Source organism: Drosophila mojavensis, unplaced genomic scaffold, assembly GCF_018153725.1.
Source record: "Drosophila mojavensis isolate 15081-1352.22 unplaced genomic scaffold, ASM1815372v1 contig_16, whole genome shotgun sequence".
NCBI lineage: Eukaryota > Metazoa > Arthropoda > Insecta > Diptera > Drosophilidae > Drosophila > Drosophila mojavensis.
The window spans coordinates 3,310,762-3,327,083 of record NW_025318693.1 but is presented as its reverse complement, the minus strand read 5'-3'; the positions used below and the strand labels follow the sequence as shown (position 1 = coordinate 3,327,083).

Genomic DNA, 16,322 nt, shown 5'->3' with positions numbered 1-16,322 from the left:
ACGATAGCTCCGAAAAATTAAAAAAAATTTCCTGAGATTTAATACTGGTACATTAAAAATTAAAATGATTTTAAATAAAATTAAATACAAACATTCTAATCTATAATAACTAAGGAAGTAGTATTACATTGACTACACACACTTATGTAGTAATGAATATGTAAATAATTCAGCAAAATGTCTTTCATTGCAAAAAGAACAAAGTAGATTGTGTAAAATGATTTTTATTTGTAAAAAATCGATTATTTTATTACATGTTGTGTATTACAGCACTAACACAAATTATGGTGAGAAAATATTGAATTGAGTACACAAATTATATAAAACTTGCACATCTTATAGGCTACATATGTCCTATGTATGCTAAATGATTATGTTGTTTATGTTATGTGTTTTGTACCTAATGTCTCAAGGGTACTCAAAATGATTTAGTTGGTAAAATAAAAGATTTGTCGGTATATAGCTGAGTTCTGAACGCCACATGGGAGGCAGGGACACAGCTATGTAGCGAGAAATCATTATTAAATGGGCCATCCATGTGCATGGCATATGGCTAACAACTCTCGCGAATTGTAGCCAGTGCTTGGATATGGATTTGGCTTAGCCCAGTTTAGATCCACACTCTTACAATGTAAATTTGCAAGAGCACAAATTACCAAAGAGGTCAAACAGAATGGACAGAACAGAACATTGAATGACATTTATCGGGAATTCCTAAAACTACTAATGGTGACGTGGGAAGGTATTGGGATTGATTACAGCATTTTGCATGGGAGTCGTTTACATTATTGCGCAGCGCGAAGTATTGGAAGCCTCGCGTTCAATGGGAACGCTTTCATCAGTAGCGGGCAGATTGGCCACGGCATCTTCGCCTTGATCTTCCACCTTCTGCTCATCCTTTATTGTATCCTCTTCTTCTTCTACACTGTTTCCGCTCTTCTTCGGAGTCTCCGATCCAGCTTCTTGAGCCACGCTGACTTCATTGCTGGCTGCCGATTTGTTGAGCTGCTCTTCTTCCTCCTCTTGGTTGATAATACCCGACACGTTCTGCACCTCACTGCCCTCCTCATCGTCATCTGGCGGTGTCTGTTCGTGGCGTTGGCGCGAAGACGGTGTGCTAATTGTAGTTTTCGAGAATCGTGACCGCAGCATGGTGAATGGTGATGCCAAGTTCAGGCTGAAGAGATCGAACCGTGCGCGTTTAGGCGGCGACATATCCACATCCTGGGCGACATCTGTGGCCGATTGGCTGCCGGATAGAGGCGGCGGCGTGCGCTCACGTTTACGTCCACGTCCAAAGAACGAGAATGAGAACGAAGAACTATTGGGAATCTCGGAGCCCACGGTTGCATTCATGCTCGTGTTGGTGCAGTTGGAAGTGTCCAGGTCAGTGTTAACGCATCTATAGGTGCCCAGTTTGCCGGGCGTTAGAGAAGCCGTTGGGCGTATGCTGCGCCGGCCGCTTATCTGGGTAAAGCTACGCGCAGGTGTAATTGCTGGAGAGCTGGACGACTGTGTGGCCAGTTCCACTTCGGTGGACTGCTTGCTGCTGCTACGAAAACCAAAGAGATTGCGTCCAGGCGTAGAAGTGGCTGTGGGCTGTACACTAGCCACAGCCCGTACAGGCGACGCATCCACTGTGAGCGTCTCCATTTCAACATCTTCTGCCACTTCCAATTTTTCCTTCGCCTTCTCCGCTTCTTGCGATTGTTCTTTAGCTTTTTCCACGTCTTCCGATTTAGCTTTTTCCGCTTCATCTGATTGCTCCTTAGTTTTTTCCGCAACTTCAAATTTTTCCTTACTCTTTTCCGCTACTTCTGATTTGTCCTTAGCCTTTTCCGCCTGCTTTTTCGAAACTGGTGACGGACTCTCCTTTGGCTTTATGGGCGACTTATCCAGGCTGCTCGAAGACCCGGCCAACCTGCGCGACGACTTGCGCTCCGCAGTCGGAGTGTTGAACACTTCAGTGATTAGACAATCGGTTTCCATATCAATCATTGCGTCAGTAACAGCTTCAACAAATTTAGGGCCGGCATCTGGTGTTGCTGTTATTGGCTTTGCAGTGCTTTTGATATCATTTGTTTCGTCTTTAGCCTCCGCTGGGGCGGAATCCTTTCTCTCAGACACTTTCTCCTTGATTTTCTGTTGCTCCTTGACAGAGGTGCCGCTTGAGCTGCCGTTGTGTGTCGACTTTTGACTGCCATTTATGGATTTGGAAGTGCTACTTTGGCTCTTCTCGCTCCTCGTGGAAGAGGACGACATAGAAGACGATGATGATGTCGAAGCAATAGATGAATTACTGCTCGATCGTTGCGGTATACCACTCGTCTTCTTGATAGCTACAAATGGACCAGACATGACATTCGATTCAGGTTTCTTGGTCGCATTACTATTCTGTGGACTTTTCGAGCGTCCATTGCTAGCGGCTGCTTGCTGCTGTAGACGGGACACTGTGGTGCCACTAGCGCCTGATCCGGTCAAAGACATCGGCATCCGCCTTCCGGTTGCAGCAGTGCCGCCACCACCACCCCCGCCTCCAGCAGTATTCGGTTGTGCCATCTTGCTGAGCATTAGATCGTCGTTTAGTGTATTCGTGTTGCACGATAATTAATTCTGAAAAACGAAAGAAAATGAAATATGCATAAGTAAACTGTATTCTACAAAAAAAATAAATAAATATATTCTTAAAAAACTGATTGTTCCAAAAAACACAATGATGTTTGTTTTCTAGACGGAACTCAGTGTCAAATTGATTTCGAATTATGCCTTCCTGCATTTCCTTTCCCCTGGTAATTCAAGCGCATAGCTGTCGAAAAACGTCTAAACACGCTCCATCACTTAGAAATGTACAAATCGCGAAGAGTTGTCTACATCGCGCCCAACAACGGTACTTAACATTCCTGGCCAGAACCGGCTTTGCGCCGACTTATACCCCACTTACCACAGTTCCGAGAATTGTTTTCTTATTAATATTTATTAATCTTTTATTTTTATTTTGCTTTGCAATTTTCAATCACAGTTGCAGCTTAGTATTTCTCAATAGAGATTTTCACATTAGATTTCAGACGCTAGGCGTTAGTGCAATTTTTTTTTTTTTCGCAAACGTGTTGACAGTTTCAACTTGACAATTTAGAATGCGTAGCAAAAAAAGTTGCAAACCGTTTAAGTAGACGAGAAAACGATATACAGGTAGACAAGGATTTATCGAAAGTGACAGCTGGAGCAAGGGCAATAGCAGCAGGGTTACCTGCAAGCTGGCATCTGCTAGGTATGTAAATCATTTTATGGCCAACATCTGTGCGTGGCAATATAGTAAATAGGATACAGGGATTGCCAAAATCCTAGCAAAACATATATACATATAATTACGTCGTTACACTCGAGTAACTGTTATACGAAACAATCATTGGGATGGTGCCCTAACAAGAGACATCGTTCCACTTTAATAACTCTTACCCCTTACCTTACACAAATTCTTTATTGGCTTCCGGTAAATATGCAGTTAAAAGCGGCACCAAAAAATAGCTGACAAGCATACAGTCGACAATCGATGTAGAGAACCACCAGCTAAAGAGTTGATGATTTTTTTTAACATTTTATGAAAATAAACAAAGCTTATTTTTATTATAAATATTAAGTTTAACTTAACCAGTACCTACTGTAAAGTGCTGCATAAAAAGCCTGCAAGCATTGTAAACATAGACATACATACATATGTAAGCGCAACAGCCGGTAAGAGGGCGAAAAATGCATGTAAAAGAAAAAGACTAACGAGGAATAAGAACGCAGAAAATACCTAATAGAAAATTTGCCGTACGATGCGTATTGCACACAATTCTGCGATGCCTCAAGCAATGAAAAAAATAAGCAAAGAGTACAAACAAGTTTAATGCAACAAGAGAAAGAAAGAGTCAGGGATAGTTGTTTGGCAAAGGCAATAAACATAAAGTATGTTGCACTTTTCTTTTAGAAAGTGCAAGAGGCAACAACGCGAAAAATAAATGCACATAGAGGCAGACAGAAAATAAAAGCACATACATACATATATACGAACATACAGGCATACAGTGCAGCAAGCGAAATGCAAAGTCTGACAATCAAAACACAAACACATACACAGAAACGTCAAACTCACATCTGTACATGCGTGCATACATACATATGTATGTATGTATGAAATTATGCGACAAGCCCTCGCGCCATCATTGCAATTCTTTTTTTTTTTTTTTTTTTTAGTGTAGCAGAGTTTAATAAACTCAACGAGGAGCAACATACAAAGCAAAGTATGCATCAAAATGAGCATAAACATAGGGTGTCTATGTATGAATGTAAATTTGAGTACACATTTCATTTTTATTTTGAGAACGAATATATATTTGTTTACGTTCATTGGACATTGCATGTGGTAAAATATGTGCTATGTTTATATAGTTTAAGTGCTTGGGTATTGAATGTCAAACTTGCAACAAAGACACACATAATACTGCAATCAGGCATATACACACATACAAACTAAAAAGGCGGGTTACAGTACGCGACCAAATATTAGCCACTTTCTGTTCCAGCTTACATAAAATCGGGGTGAATCACTCAAACGATAATTTTAATATATATTTCTTATATGTATATAGATAAGTTATGAATTTGAGTCCGATAATTCTGAATACTGCTAATATGTTTAATAAACTGTCGTTGGCTTAATGTTTTGCCACCACTGTACTATACAGGCTCAATTGACGGGGTTTGTTTTAAAAATGGCGGAAGCTGCAGCGAATGATAAAAAATAATACATACACACATATATATGTTATGTGCATATTCACGAAACATATACATATGTACACATATGTACACTTTTATATTTACTGCAATTTTGGATTACTAGTTTTTGTATTTCACATTTTCAGCAAATTTCACTGAACAAATCAAGCCCGGCAACCGTGCATATTGTGTCTATTCCAGACTCGAATCCTACCGCAACACAATATATAAATTTGGCAACTACACTTTTGTTTTTACACAGATAAATGTAGAGACGTATATTTAGTTATATAAAGAAAATAAAACAAACCTTTTGCTTTATATAACACAGATAAAAGTTCTCAAATATTAAACCTTTAAATTTGTAGACGATGTTCGCGGAGCCAAGGTGATGCCGACGCTAGTGAGAAATTAAAAAACTAACGCGCGATGACAAGCAGTGTGACCGGACTACGAAAAGAAACAATAATTTTTCCAATTAAAATACTAAAATTTAATGGGTTGGTTTATTTCCTTCAGTTGTTTTATTGCTATGATGATTAAATACTTTCGATATGTAATTTTTCATACATATACAAAAAAAGTACATTAGAATTTATATAAATTTTTAACATAGATACTAAAGTTTTTTTTTTCCTAATTTCACATATACATTTTAAATACTAGTCTTTGAGATCGATTCGGTAATGATATTTTATTAAAATTTGTAATTAGCAACTACCATAGCCATAGTTTATTATTTTTTTGTTCATCTGGCAGTGTTTATTTCGTAGTAATATCATTAGGCTCTCATTTTAAGTATCCCTCATTTGGCTGAAATGTAAAAAAAAAAAAAAAAACATACCTAGTTCGAGAATAAGAAATTTGAGTCAAGGCTCGAGGGAAAGCCGTCACAATTGCGGGAGGAAATTGCAAACACGAGTCACTCAAGAAGCCATTAAAAATTATATGTATGTATGTACATTCATATATTAAAAAAACGTTCTTTTGTATATGCTCATTTGACAAAAACAAAAAACTGTTAACTCCGCTGTTTAAATTTGAAAATAATTGAAATTCTCGCCATTGAATTTGCTTCAAAAATATGCAGGCCAATTTTGAAATTACTTCTTTGCCGGTTTTATATATTTTTTTGTTTCTTTATTTTACATTTTACATACATAATTCACACATTGTAATTATGAAATATTTTCGCATTTACAATCACTTAAAAACTAAATTTGTTTATGCATTTATTTTCGGCCTGTTGTTTTAATTTGAATTTCTTATCATTAGCTGTTGACATAATATTCAACGCTTTGAATTACAAATTTTCACAACAATTAGATTTTGCTTTGTCACTTTCGATTGATTTTTTACTTTTTTTATTTTATTCAATTGTAGATGTTTAAACTTTATTTTTTTGTTTTGTATTTTGTTGTTTTGTTTTTGTTTCCTTTTCTTGTATACGCCTATATCTGACTTAAATTACAAATCATTAAATTATTTTAACATGTACTTAGATTGGATTAGATTGTTACAGCTACCCGCCCGTCGCCCAGAGCTTCAGAGCGCTGCCGCTGCCGCTGACGCTGCGTGCGATTCAACTTTTAGTTCAACGCTTTGCTTCGACCAGCTCGCACACACAAACATCTGCAGAACATACGGCGAATGATGATACAAATTGCAATGTTAATTTTCGAAACGCTTCTGCTTTTAACTTAACGTAATGCAGCTCACTATGCGAACTAAACTGAGCACAATGCAGTGTGTAGCTAGCTTAGGTGTAGAAACGATAGGAATTGAAACATTAGGGTAAATGTCAAGCGTCTCCTCGATAACAGATTTTAATTCCCGGTCATTGTGGTGATGTTGCTGCTGCTTGTGTCGTTATTGTTGTTGTTGTCATCAGTACTAATAGTTTCAGACTCGAACACGATATTGGCCTGTTGTAAATTTCGCGGACGTTGATGCGGATGCGGTCGCTGCTGGCTGCCCGAATATTGCAGACGGCGTCGAAGCAGGCGTCATGTCTCTGCTCATTGGGTTTGATATTGTGGCATCGCAGCGCTGTACATCATTTGTGGGGCAAGCGAACCGTTCGCGGCAGCAGCCGCACTAGCAGCGGCACTCACTCCTGGCACCACAGTGGCGCCAGGCACACCCCATGCCATATTTGGCGGCATCACACGGTACCCGGCCGCTGGAAAGGACAACGCACAACATATTACAAATCATATATATAATACATCAAATATGTATGTAATTCTCTTGTTGGTTCGATACGTACGTACAGCTCCTGCCTGTTGAGCACTGGTAGTGTAGGCATAAGGATAATAACCCTGCTGCATGTACTGCGTTTGCATCTGGGCCGGATAGCTCTGCTATAAGATATGTATAAGTGAGGGAGCTAAGTTGAGTAACTAACTTCTTGTTTGCATTGCCATTGCCACTTACCGCCGGTGGGTACCAGTAGCCCATTTGTTGGTATGCTGCCGCATAAGGGTACTGTGCCTGCGCCGCCGCTGTAGCGGCTGCTATCTGTTGGGGCGTCATCATTTGGCCGGGTAACGCTGTCCCAGTGGCTGCGGCAATCTGTTGCTGTGTCATCATTTGGCCTTGCATGCCAGCTGCACCTGCGGCGGCGGCCGCATTTGCTGCCGCCACGGCGGCCACATTGGCAGAGGCAGCCGCCGCAACGGCTGCGTTAACATTATTGGCCGAGTTATCGCCACCATTTTCCTTGCCCCAGAAACATTTGACATGATTGCCGTGCACCTCGCTGTTGTGCGTATGCTCGATGGCGCGTGCCGCCGCCTCTTTTGTAACGAACTTGATGAACGCGAATCCCTTGTCTTTGAAAACACGGACATCCTGTATGGGGCCAAATTGCATGAAGTGCTTATGCATCAGCTCATCGCTGATAACATTTGGCGGGAAGCCGCCACAGTAAACGGTGGTGTTTGTGGGACTTGATTGATTGTAGACCTCCTCGAAGGTGTGTCGTTGGTTGTTCTTAATGCCATTACCAGCGCCGCCGCCGCCACCCATTCCACCCATGCCGCCACCTTGGCCACCTGACTTGGACGATTCCCGTGGCGGTGGCAATTTGCGTGTTGACCAATTCGTGCGTATATTACGTGAACCGATCCATTGGCCATTCATTGACTGAATTGCATTCTCGGCTTCGGCCTTCTTTACAAACGATACGAAGGCATAGCCCTTGGACTTCATGGTGTGTGGGTCGCGCACAATGCGACAGTTTGATATCTCGCCAAAAGGCGCGAAAGCCTCGCGCAGCGTCTCTGTCTCAATCTCTGGACTGAGATCACCAACAAATATATGATGGTGCGAGCTGATGTCTGTCTTGGGCGTGTTGCCCGGACTAGTGGCCCAGTTGACCTATGAGTAGCATATAAATGTATATCTTTACGTTATAGATTATAGAATGAATACGAACCTTGATCTCTTTGTCTAGAAAAACACGTTTGTTCATGGCCGTCAGTGCAGTGCTGGCCGCCTGGTAATTGGAATATTCGATAAAGGCATACGGATCATTGCCTGGTTCCCTTATGATTTTACAGCTTTTAACTGGTCCCATTTTGCCAAAGAGTGCAATAAGCAGATCCTCCGAAACCGAACTGTCCAGATTGCCAACGTACAACGTTTTTGGTTGTGACTCGTCCATTTTCACCCAGATGCTAGCTACCTACTGATGTATCTACTTAACTGTCTCTCTATCTATTGAAGTGCTTCTACTGCTGCTGCTCCTGCTGCTAGTGTCCAATGGATGTTGTATTAACTACTCTACAGCTACTCTCCACATTAATACAAAAACACTTATCAGGACAGCTGATGCCTGCGACTTTTAATATTTTAGTTTGATATAAAAATTCAATGCACTCACGTTTACAATCATATACAAAATGTATATTAATTTATATATGTATATACATATACATATATTATTCAATTCAAACAACTAAAACTTCAGATAATGACTAACAACGAAAACTAATTTCTATTACTCTTTCTTTTTTTCTTATTTGTTGAAATTAATTTTGAATACTTCCGATTCTGGACTATACAACTATTCTGTTTTTGTTTATTTATATATCCGTGTATATAGATCTAGATATATATTAGTAGTAAATCTTTTTGCTTAATGCTGAGGTTCGTCGTTTATTGCTTTCGCTGTTGTTGTTTCTGCTGTTGTTGTTGTCAGTAAATTTCTTTAATATATATTCTAACTATGCGCTAATGGAGTGATTTGGAATATATCGATGTGCTTGCTTGCTTTAGCTTGTTTGACTCCAGTTGTTGTCGTTCTTGTTGTCTGGTGGAACATACTCTTTGAGAGTTGTACACTAACTGAAGCTAAATTTAAATTTCTATTCAAATTTTAATTAGTATTGCTCTATACAAATAGTCATAGAAAAAATGTATATATTCTGTCAGTACTGTGGTTGATAGATTTTAATAGAATTTTATATCAACACTAACTTTCTGCTCATTTCTGGTACAAAAACGTGTGTATGTATGTATGTATTATATAAACGCTGCCTTCAGTGAAAGTTCGCCTGATTATTGGTTGGATTCGAAGTTGAAGACTGGAACCACTGTAACAAAAGCAAAAATCAAATAAAGTTAAAACATTTATATCAGCAGTAGGTAAGAATGAGAGAATTGTGAATTTCATATTGTATATTGTAGCCGGGGAGTTCTTTTTTTTTTTTTGTGATTTAATGTCCACAATCCACAATAGAACCAAGCAACACATGATCGAATTATTGCTATGGGGAATTAGGCGAGCATTTGATATGGATAATGTTGTATGAGCGCGAGTGCGAATATGAAACAAAGGCAGCGGGTAACGCAAAAGCATTGCAGACACACACAGACGCATATACACACACACGCACACACCCGCACGCAACACTCTCTCAAAAGCAGAGTGTGAAGCGACGGTCGCAACTGGCTCAGTTATTCATATTAATATCTAATACAACATTTTTTGAAATCAAGTGCATTTAGCGAATTACGTAGTATTTAATGAATAAAATAAATACAACTTTCTCGGTCATTTAAACATTTCTTTTGTTAGCTAAAATAATTATTGAGCATTAACAAAATCACTTACACACACACACGCGCGCGCGCATAGAAAAAGAGGGAGAAAGAATGAACCAAAATCAACTAGGAGATGAATGACCGTCCATAACAAAATACACAATGGAAGAGAAAATGGGAGGAAAGAAAAATTTGCCAAAACCGAAACCGGCCAACAAAAAAAAAAACGCACACGGTTGCATTTATACTATTTCTTATATTATTTGAAAACGCTTTTAATGCAGAAGAAATTAATTTCCACGGCATTTTAATTGTAATTTAAATTTGATTGCATGATCAAGAAACGAGGTAGTTCTCAAAGTCATAGTCAAAATAAAATGAAAGGCAGCGAATCCAACGAAAAACTAAAAGGCGTCGCGATTGTCTTTTTGTTTGGGTTTTGTGTTGCTCCTCACATGAATTGACACTTATTTTGCTTTTGATAAAAATGGAGTTGCAACCTATGATTTTTTTATTCCATTTCATTTCGTTTTTTTTCCGGTCAGGTAACGCGAATTCGGATTTTCGCGATGGTTATCTAGTTATATATTATTTATACATATATATATGCATATGCATGTATGTATAATATACAAGCGCATGTATGTATATGCACGTATATACATATCTTGTTCACTTTGCTGCTGCCATCTTTTATGCTAAGCGTTGTTCGATTTGCTGTTTTACCCCTCCTACCCGAAACCGATGCAGAAAGCTAGAATTATCATTAACACAACTACCACCGCTGCTGCCATCGGTGTACACTGCCCATTGTTCGTAGCTGGCATCACTTTCAGCTCAAAATTCCTGATTTCATTTCTAAAATTCACTATTTTATTGCACTCAGTGACGTGGCTGCGCTTGTAAATTTACCGCTTTTCACTTCACAAAACCTTTGTTAGCATATATCATTTGTCAACTTATATCAGCCGCTACCGGTTTTTATTAAATTTGATTTTCATTCGATTTGATATATTGGTTAAAAAGTTCTATGAACGCGTCGCCAAATTTTTACCTTTCGTCGTCCAAAATGCGAACTAATTAAATGAGCACTTTGTGTGCGACTGTCTGTGCTGCCAACTCAGTTCGATTGCTATGTTTCAATGGCGGCAAGCCAATCAAAAGCTGAAAAACAATATGAACAGAAGACGTACTTAAAAAAAAAAATTATTTAGTACTTTTTTGAGCAATCATACGTGCTTTACAATATAAATCAAATATGTTTCAACCAATTTTAAACAATTTTAATTAACTATTTATCGTGTGGCAACTCTGTGCGGATTGATAAACTCATGCATCACCGCTTTCTCTTTCTAACGCACGCTCAAAGGGCCAATGTAACAGCACAAAGCAGAATAGCCAAGAAGTACAACAGTAGAAAAGAAAATTTATAAAATGGTGACTAATATTTTTGTAAACAGTAAACAGTTAATTACTGTTAATACAAATGACATTAATATTAAAGATTTAAATGTTCTCATTGAGGAAGCGACAGTAAGTAAATACTATTTATCTTTAATGCATTTGAGCAAATAATAACAGCAGTTTTCGTAGCATTTGCAGCCCGAGGAATATTATCTGACATGCAATGGCAAACGTTTAAATGAAAACATAAGATTTCAACATGAAATTGGTAGCATTCATTGCATCCTCCGTCAGGTTGGAGGAAAGGGAGGCTTCGGATCTATGCTGCGAGCGATTGGCGCGCAAATCGAGAAGACTACAAATCGTGAGGCATGTCGAGATTTGAGTGGACGTCGCTTGCGCGACATTAACGAAGAGAAACGTGTCCGGGCATGGCTGGAAAAGAAAGGCGAGCGTGAACGTGAAGCTGAGGAGCGTAAGAAACGAAAAATTGAGAAACTTTTAGCAGTGCCCAAGCACGAGTTTAAAGACGACCAGTATGAGGAGGCCAGAGCTAAGTTGACCGAAAAGGTAAATGATGCATTCGAGGAGGGACTCAAACAGGCCGAGGAGGCCAAGACAGCCAATGAAGGCGACACTGATGCAACCAAAGCTGTCCCAAGTTCGTCCAATACTAGTGCAACAATTGGTACTAAACGAAAGGGCGACACAGTTACTACTGCAAAGGCGATTAAAAAGAAAAAGGCCGCGCTTTGGATTGATGACGATTTATCTGGCAGCGATTCAGACACTGACGACAGTGAAATTGAAGCTGATACAAAAAAGTCAATTCAATGTTAAAGAGTTTATTTGTAATATTAAGCACTAAATATTATACATAATTAAAATAATGACAATCGACAATTTCATTGCGAGACGAACTGGGAAGAAACCCAAGCCAGACCCCACTTTAGATTCGTTAGCATGAACTTTAAAGCTTTTGTCCATTGTTCCTCTGAGTTGAATTGGATTCTGTAAATTTCAATATATAAGTAATTTTGTCAACTGTAAATGGATATGGTTTGCTCACTTGATGGAGTAAGAATTGCCTGTTGAAGAATCAATTATTTTCCCCTTTTCCATTTTGTATGGCAGCAGAAAGTCGGTGTCGCGCTTCTCCACCTCCTGCTGGAACTGTGTCAAACAGTCGAGAAACGCCACCATTGCAGCATCAAATTTTGTATCCCAAAAAAACTTAAAGCCTCCGCTGCCATATAGAGGCAATTCCCGATTGTCGCCTAATACCTCCACATACGAGTGATTGCCAAATGGAACGACGCGATATCGTTCAAAGGTCAAGCCAATTTTACGCGCCAGAGCTGACAGCAATAGCACCGTCTGCCCCCAGGCTGCATTTATCTCTGACCAATCCACGGAGACCGATGGCAGGCGTCCCAGTCGAAAATTGTTGATTGTACCAAAATGACCGGCATGCCAGATATGAAATGTTATGTTAAAAATATTCGTGTCCCGTAGTTTGTCCAGTTGCTGCTTGGAGTAGGCTATCTGGCACTCCAGGCTGCGCTTGTCGTCTTCCGTGAGCATTAATTCCCGACGATGCTTTGTGTATTCACGCCAGTAGCTTTCCTCCTGTTCATGCAACTTTTCCTTTACCAATTCCTCTTGCTCAATGGCTTCATTCAAGATCTTTTCCTCGGCCTTTAGGTTTGCCAGCTCCTTTAGTAGCTCTTGTTCACTTTCCTTCAATTGCTGTAATTCCTTATCAAGGGCATCCACATTTGGAACTTCTTGTTGCTGTTCTAGTTCGTTGAGGTAAGTTTTGTATACATGCCATTCTTCTTCAGCAATTCGAAGCTCTCGATCCATGATCTCCAACATTGAATCGGCACACTCTTCACATAGCGGATGATCGATCTCCGAGTTCGAGGACAAGCAATCAAACAGCTCTGCTTTAAGCTTGAATGCAGAGCTCAATTTCTTATTGTCACGTCCATCAGATACCATGGTAAAACCCGTACCATTGATAGAGTCTGTTAGCCTGAATGGCGGCACAAAGTGGTCAAAGCTATGGGCATCTTGTGGATCGATAGTGTTCACATTGCCACCATAGATAGGTACTAAAATTAGATCGGCACATTTAAGCAACATAAATTAAAAATTAATTTAAGTTATTGTATTGTTGTCTTACGTGAAAGTTCAGCCATAGCATGTACGCTTATTTTCTCCAGATGCTCGTCCAGTACTATGGGCTGCAGGCACCGCTGGCAGGCGAACGAGACCGGCTGCTTTTCCGCGTCAGTCATGGTTCTGCCTTTGCTTAATACCCTTTAATTAATGCATACAATTTAATTCCTTTTTTTTTTTTGCATGAAAACGCAAAATACAAATAGTCAATCAGCTGTTCGATGTGCTGATTGTAGAGTTGCCACTCTTGCACACAGAGCTGCGGCGCAGTTACATATACGATAGCAAAAAAAAAAAAAAAAAAAAAAACAATTGTCAACTCATAACCGACCAAAACAAATGAGCACAAAGCTTGAAATAAAAAACAAAAATAAACCTGTTTGTAACCCAGAAACATTGGTCCACTGAAGCAAAGGCGCGCTAAGAACCTTGAATAGCGATTGTTGATGTTACAAATAACACGAAGTCAAAAGCAATTGATAAGTCACATTCGCAGTCGCAGTCGTAGTCGCAGTCGCCGTCGTCGTCGCTCACGAAGAGAGTTTTGTTTTGGTGAGAAAAGCACATGCGACGTAGTCATTATGGCGCCCTCACACACAATATCAATCTTCAACGCACAAACCGTTTGTTTCCATCTTTCAGTTGTCGCCAGGCAGTGCTACATAACGGAAGTATTTTTTTTTTGCCCTCGCATCTTGCTCATTAAAAACTGATCAGAATAGAATTTTCTGACATAAACTCTAGCTGCTGCAGACACATGCACATGTTTCCAGATTCAGGCAATTAATTATACTAGTAGTTACTGTGATATATTCAATTTCACATAAGAGAAACATTCACACCCTGCTCTCAAATCGTGCCATTTTCATTTAGCAAAGCGAGAGTAGCGCACGACAGCTAATACGTAATACGTAATCAGTAACGACTGCGGAGGCGTTAGTGCTGCGGAGGCGTTAGTGCTGCGGAAAGAACGAGAAAAAACGCAAGTCTCTTGAGCAATGGTTTCATATTTTGTGCCGCGCGGTCGTTTTCTGCTAAAGGCGGGAAACATTAGAAAGGCCATACAAGAGCAGCAGCAGCCAAAGCAAGTGCTGCATAACGGAAACTGGCCTGTGCTCCGGCACTTTCGACAATTGCCCGCAAATGCCGCCTCTAATGAGTCGATAATTGCCAAGCCGAAGCCACAACAAGCCAAACAACAGACGCAACTACAATTACGCCAAAATGCGCTCGCACGGTGGACAGGATTCCTATTGCGCTGGGCACCTATGGGCTTATGTGTCTTCGGTGCCATCGAATGGCAGTTGCACAAATTTCGATGCGAACGTAAGGGTACCCAGCGCACCGCTTCGGAGTTCCAGTCGCGGATCTACTGCTCACTCCCATTGCGCATTATCAGTCGCTGCTGGGGCTGGCTGGCCTCATGCTACATGCCCTATACTCTGCGCCCCTATATATACGGTTGGTACTCAAACATGTTTAATGTAAACATTGACGAGGCTTTGTATCCCGATTTTAATCACTACGCCAGTCTGGCTGAGTTTTTTACACGCCCACTCAAAGAAGGCGCGCGCATCATCGATGATAAGTCACCGCTGGTCTCTCCGGCTGACGGAAAGGTTCTGCACTTTGGCAGCGCTGCAGACTCACTAATCGAGCAGGTGAAGGGCGTCAACTACAGCATCGAAGATTTCTTGGGGCCACTGCAGACGGTCGAGCAATCGAACGAGCCAATCAGCTATGCTCAGGCCTTAAAAAAGAAGCGCGACGGCTCAACGGAACTGTATCAATGTGTTATCTACTTGGCCCCGGGAGATTATCATCGCTTTCATTCACCGGCTGCCTGGGAACCGACAGTGCGACGTCATTTCTCAGGCGAGCTCTTATCTGTCAGTCCTAAGGTAGCCAACTGGCTGCCTGGTCTATTCTGTCTGAATGAACGTGTCCTATATATGGGCAAATGGAAGCACGGTTTCTTTAGCTACACAGCCGTGGGTGCCACCAATGTGGGCTCTGTGGAGATTTATATGGATTCTGACCTAAAAACCAATCGCTGGACGGGCTTCAATGTGGGTGCTCATCCACCAAGCACATACGAATACGACGAACTCCATTTAGATGCGAAAAAGCCCGATCAGCCAGGCCAAAAGTTCTCGAAGGGTGACCTCATCGGACAGTTCAATATGGGCAGTACCATTGTGCTCCTCTTCGAGGCGCCCAAGACCTTCAAGTTCGATATTGTAGCTGGTCAACAGATAAAAGTAGGCCAATCCATTGGACACATTGCAGACCGCAAATGATTTATCACAAATATCCTAAAGAGACCAGAATTGTATAATGTGTCTGTATGCCTAAGTAGTCTATGTTACTAGACACGTCCTAATAGCATATAGTAAGACAGTTAATCGTTGAATTTTATTATGAACAATGTTCTAAACTTTTATGTAAGCATTAAGATCAAGCATTATGTACCTATTTGTATTTAGTTACTGATGATTTATATAGCTGCGCTTTTTTACGCCATATTCATAGCTAGTTAGTTGTATTTGCGATTTCATTAGTTTTAAGAGCCCATACGTGTATGTATAACGATGTTTTCTAATAAAGTTTGCATTAAAACAAACCGGAATTGAAGTCTAGCGAGGTTTCAGATTATCAACATTTTGTCACACAACAAACAAAATTTGAGAGTGCTAGTGAAACAAGTTGTTTACTACTAAATGTGACACTTGGATTAGTGCAACCCAAACTCGACTCTTCTGGCACGCGTCAGTTAATGACGTACGTGACCCGTGTGAGCCCCTAACAGTAGACATCCACATCCCCATCCACATACATGCAAATTGTTATCAGTTCTGTGTGTTGGCGGTCCATGGGAAAAACAATTCTAATCAGAAGCCATGCTTCTTTCCGTTCTGATTAGA

The 16,322-nt window shown here is 40.4% G+C and overlaps 5 protein-coding genes across 8 annotated transcripts; 2 read left to right on the top strand and 3 right to left on the bottom strand.

The window, feature by feature from the left end:
* Positions 1–208: 208 nt before the first annotated feature.
* LOC6573571 (flocculation protein FLO11) lies at positions 209–5,181 on the bottom strand. 3 transcript variants are annotated; one of them, XM_015166990.3, is made up of 2 exons: positions 5,072–5,181; positions 209–2,613 (listed from the first exon to the last, which is right to left on the bottom strand). In XM_015166990.3, exon 2 carries the CDS (start codon positions 2,569–2,571, stop codon positions 781–783), a length of 1,791 nt encoding a protein of 596 aa, XP_015022476.1. In that variant the 5' UTR covers positions 2,572–2,613; positions 5,072–5,181; the 3' UTR covers positions 209–780. The 3 variants fall into 3 exon arrangements, with proteins under 3 accessions (XP_015022476.1, XP_043863340.1, XP_001999639.2); XM_044007405.1 differs by lacking the exon at positions 5,072–5,181 and adding an exon at positions 3,464–3,548; XM_001999603.4 differs by lacking the exon at positions 5,072–5,181 and adding an exon at positions 2,942–2,961.
* A 964-nt stretch (positions 5,182–6,145) lies between these two features.
* On the bottom strand, positions 6,146–10,953 carry LOC6573572 (nucleolysin TIAR). 2 transcript variants are annotated; one of them, XM_032729425.2, is made up of 5 exons: positions 10,865–10,953; positions 8,201–9,359; positions 7,198–8,142; positions 7,031–7,124; positions 6,146–6,943 (listed from the first exon to the last, which is right to left on the bottom strand). In XM_032729425.2, exons 2-5 carry the CDS (start codon positions 8,426–8,428, stop codon positions 6,780–6,782), a joined length of 1,431 nt encoding a protein of 476 aa, XP_032585316.1. In that variant the 5' UTR covers positions 8,429–9,359; positions 10,865–10,953; the 3' UTR covers positions 6,146–6,779. The 2 variants fall into 2 exon arrangements, with proteins under 2 accessions (XP_032585316.1, XP_001999640.1); XM_001999604.4 differs by having other exon boundaries at positions 7,031–7,121.
* Positions 10,954–11,059: 106 nt separating this feature from the next.
* Positions 11,060–12,104, top strand: LOC6573573 (replication stress response regulator SDE2). Its single transcript, XM_001999605.4, has 2 exons — positions 11,060–11,343; positions 11,404–12,104. The coding sequence occupies exons 1-2, from the start codon at positions 11,245–11,247 to the stop codon at positions 12,052–12,054; spliced, it is 750 nt and encodes a 249-aa protein (XP_001999641.1). The 5' UTR covers positions 11,060–11,244; the 3' UTR covers positions 12,055–12,104.
* LOC6573574 (beclin-1-like protein) lies at positions 12,047–13,647 on the bottom strand. Its single transcript, XM_001999606.4, has 3 exons — positions 13,403–13,647; positions 12,284–13,331; positions 12,047–12,225 (listed from the first exon to the last, which is right to left on the bottom strand). The coding sequence occupies exons 1-3, from the start codon at positions 13,515–13,517 to the stop codon at positions 12,120–12,122; spliced, it is 1,269 nt and encodes a 422-aa protein (XP_001999642.1). The 5' UTR covers positions 13,518–13,647; the 3' UTR covers positions 12,047–12,119.
* Positions 13,648–13,701: 54 nt separating this feature from the next.
* Positions 13,702–16,021, top strand: LOC6573575 (phosphatidylserine decarboxylase proenzyme, mitochondrial). The gene is made up of 2 exons (XM_001999607.4): positions 13,702–13,950; positions 14,041–16,021. Exon 2 carries the CDS (start codon positions 14,397–14,399, stop codon positions 15,696–15,698), a length of 1,302 nt encoding a protein of 433 aa, XP_001999643.1. The 5' UTR covers positions 13,702–13,950; positions 14,041–14,396; the 3' UTR covers positions 15,699–16,021.
* The last annotated feature ends 301 nt before the right edge of the window (positions 16,022–16,322 follow it).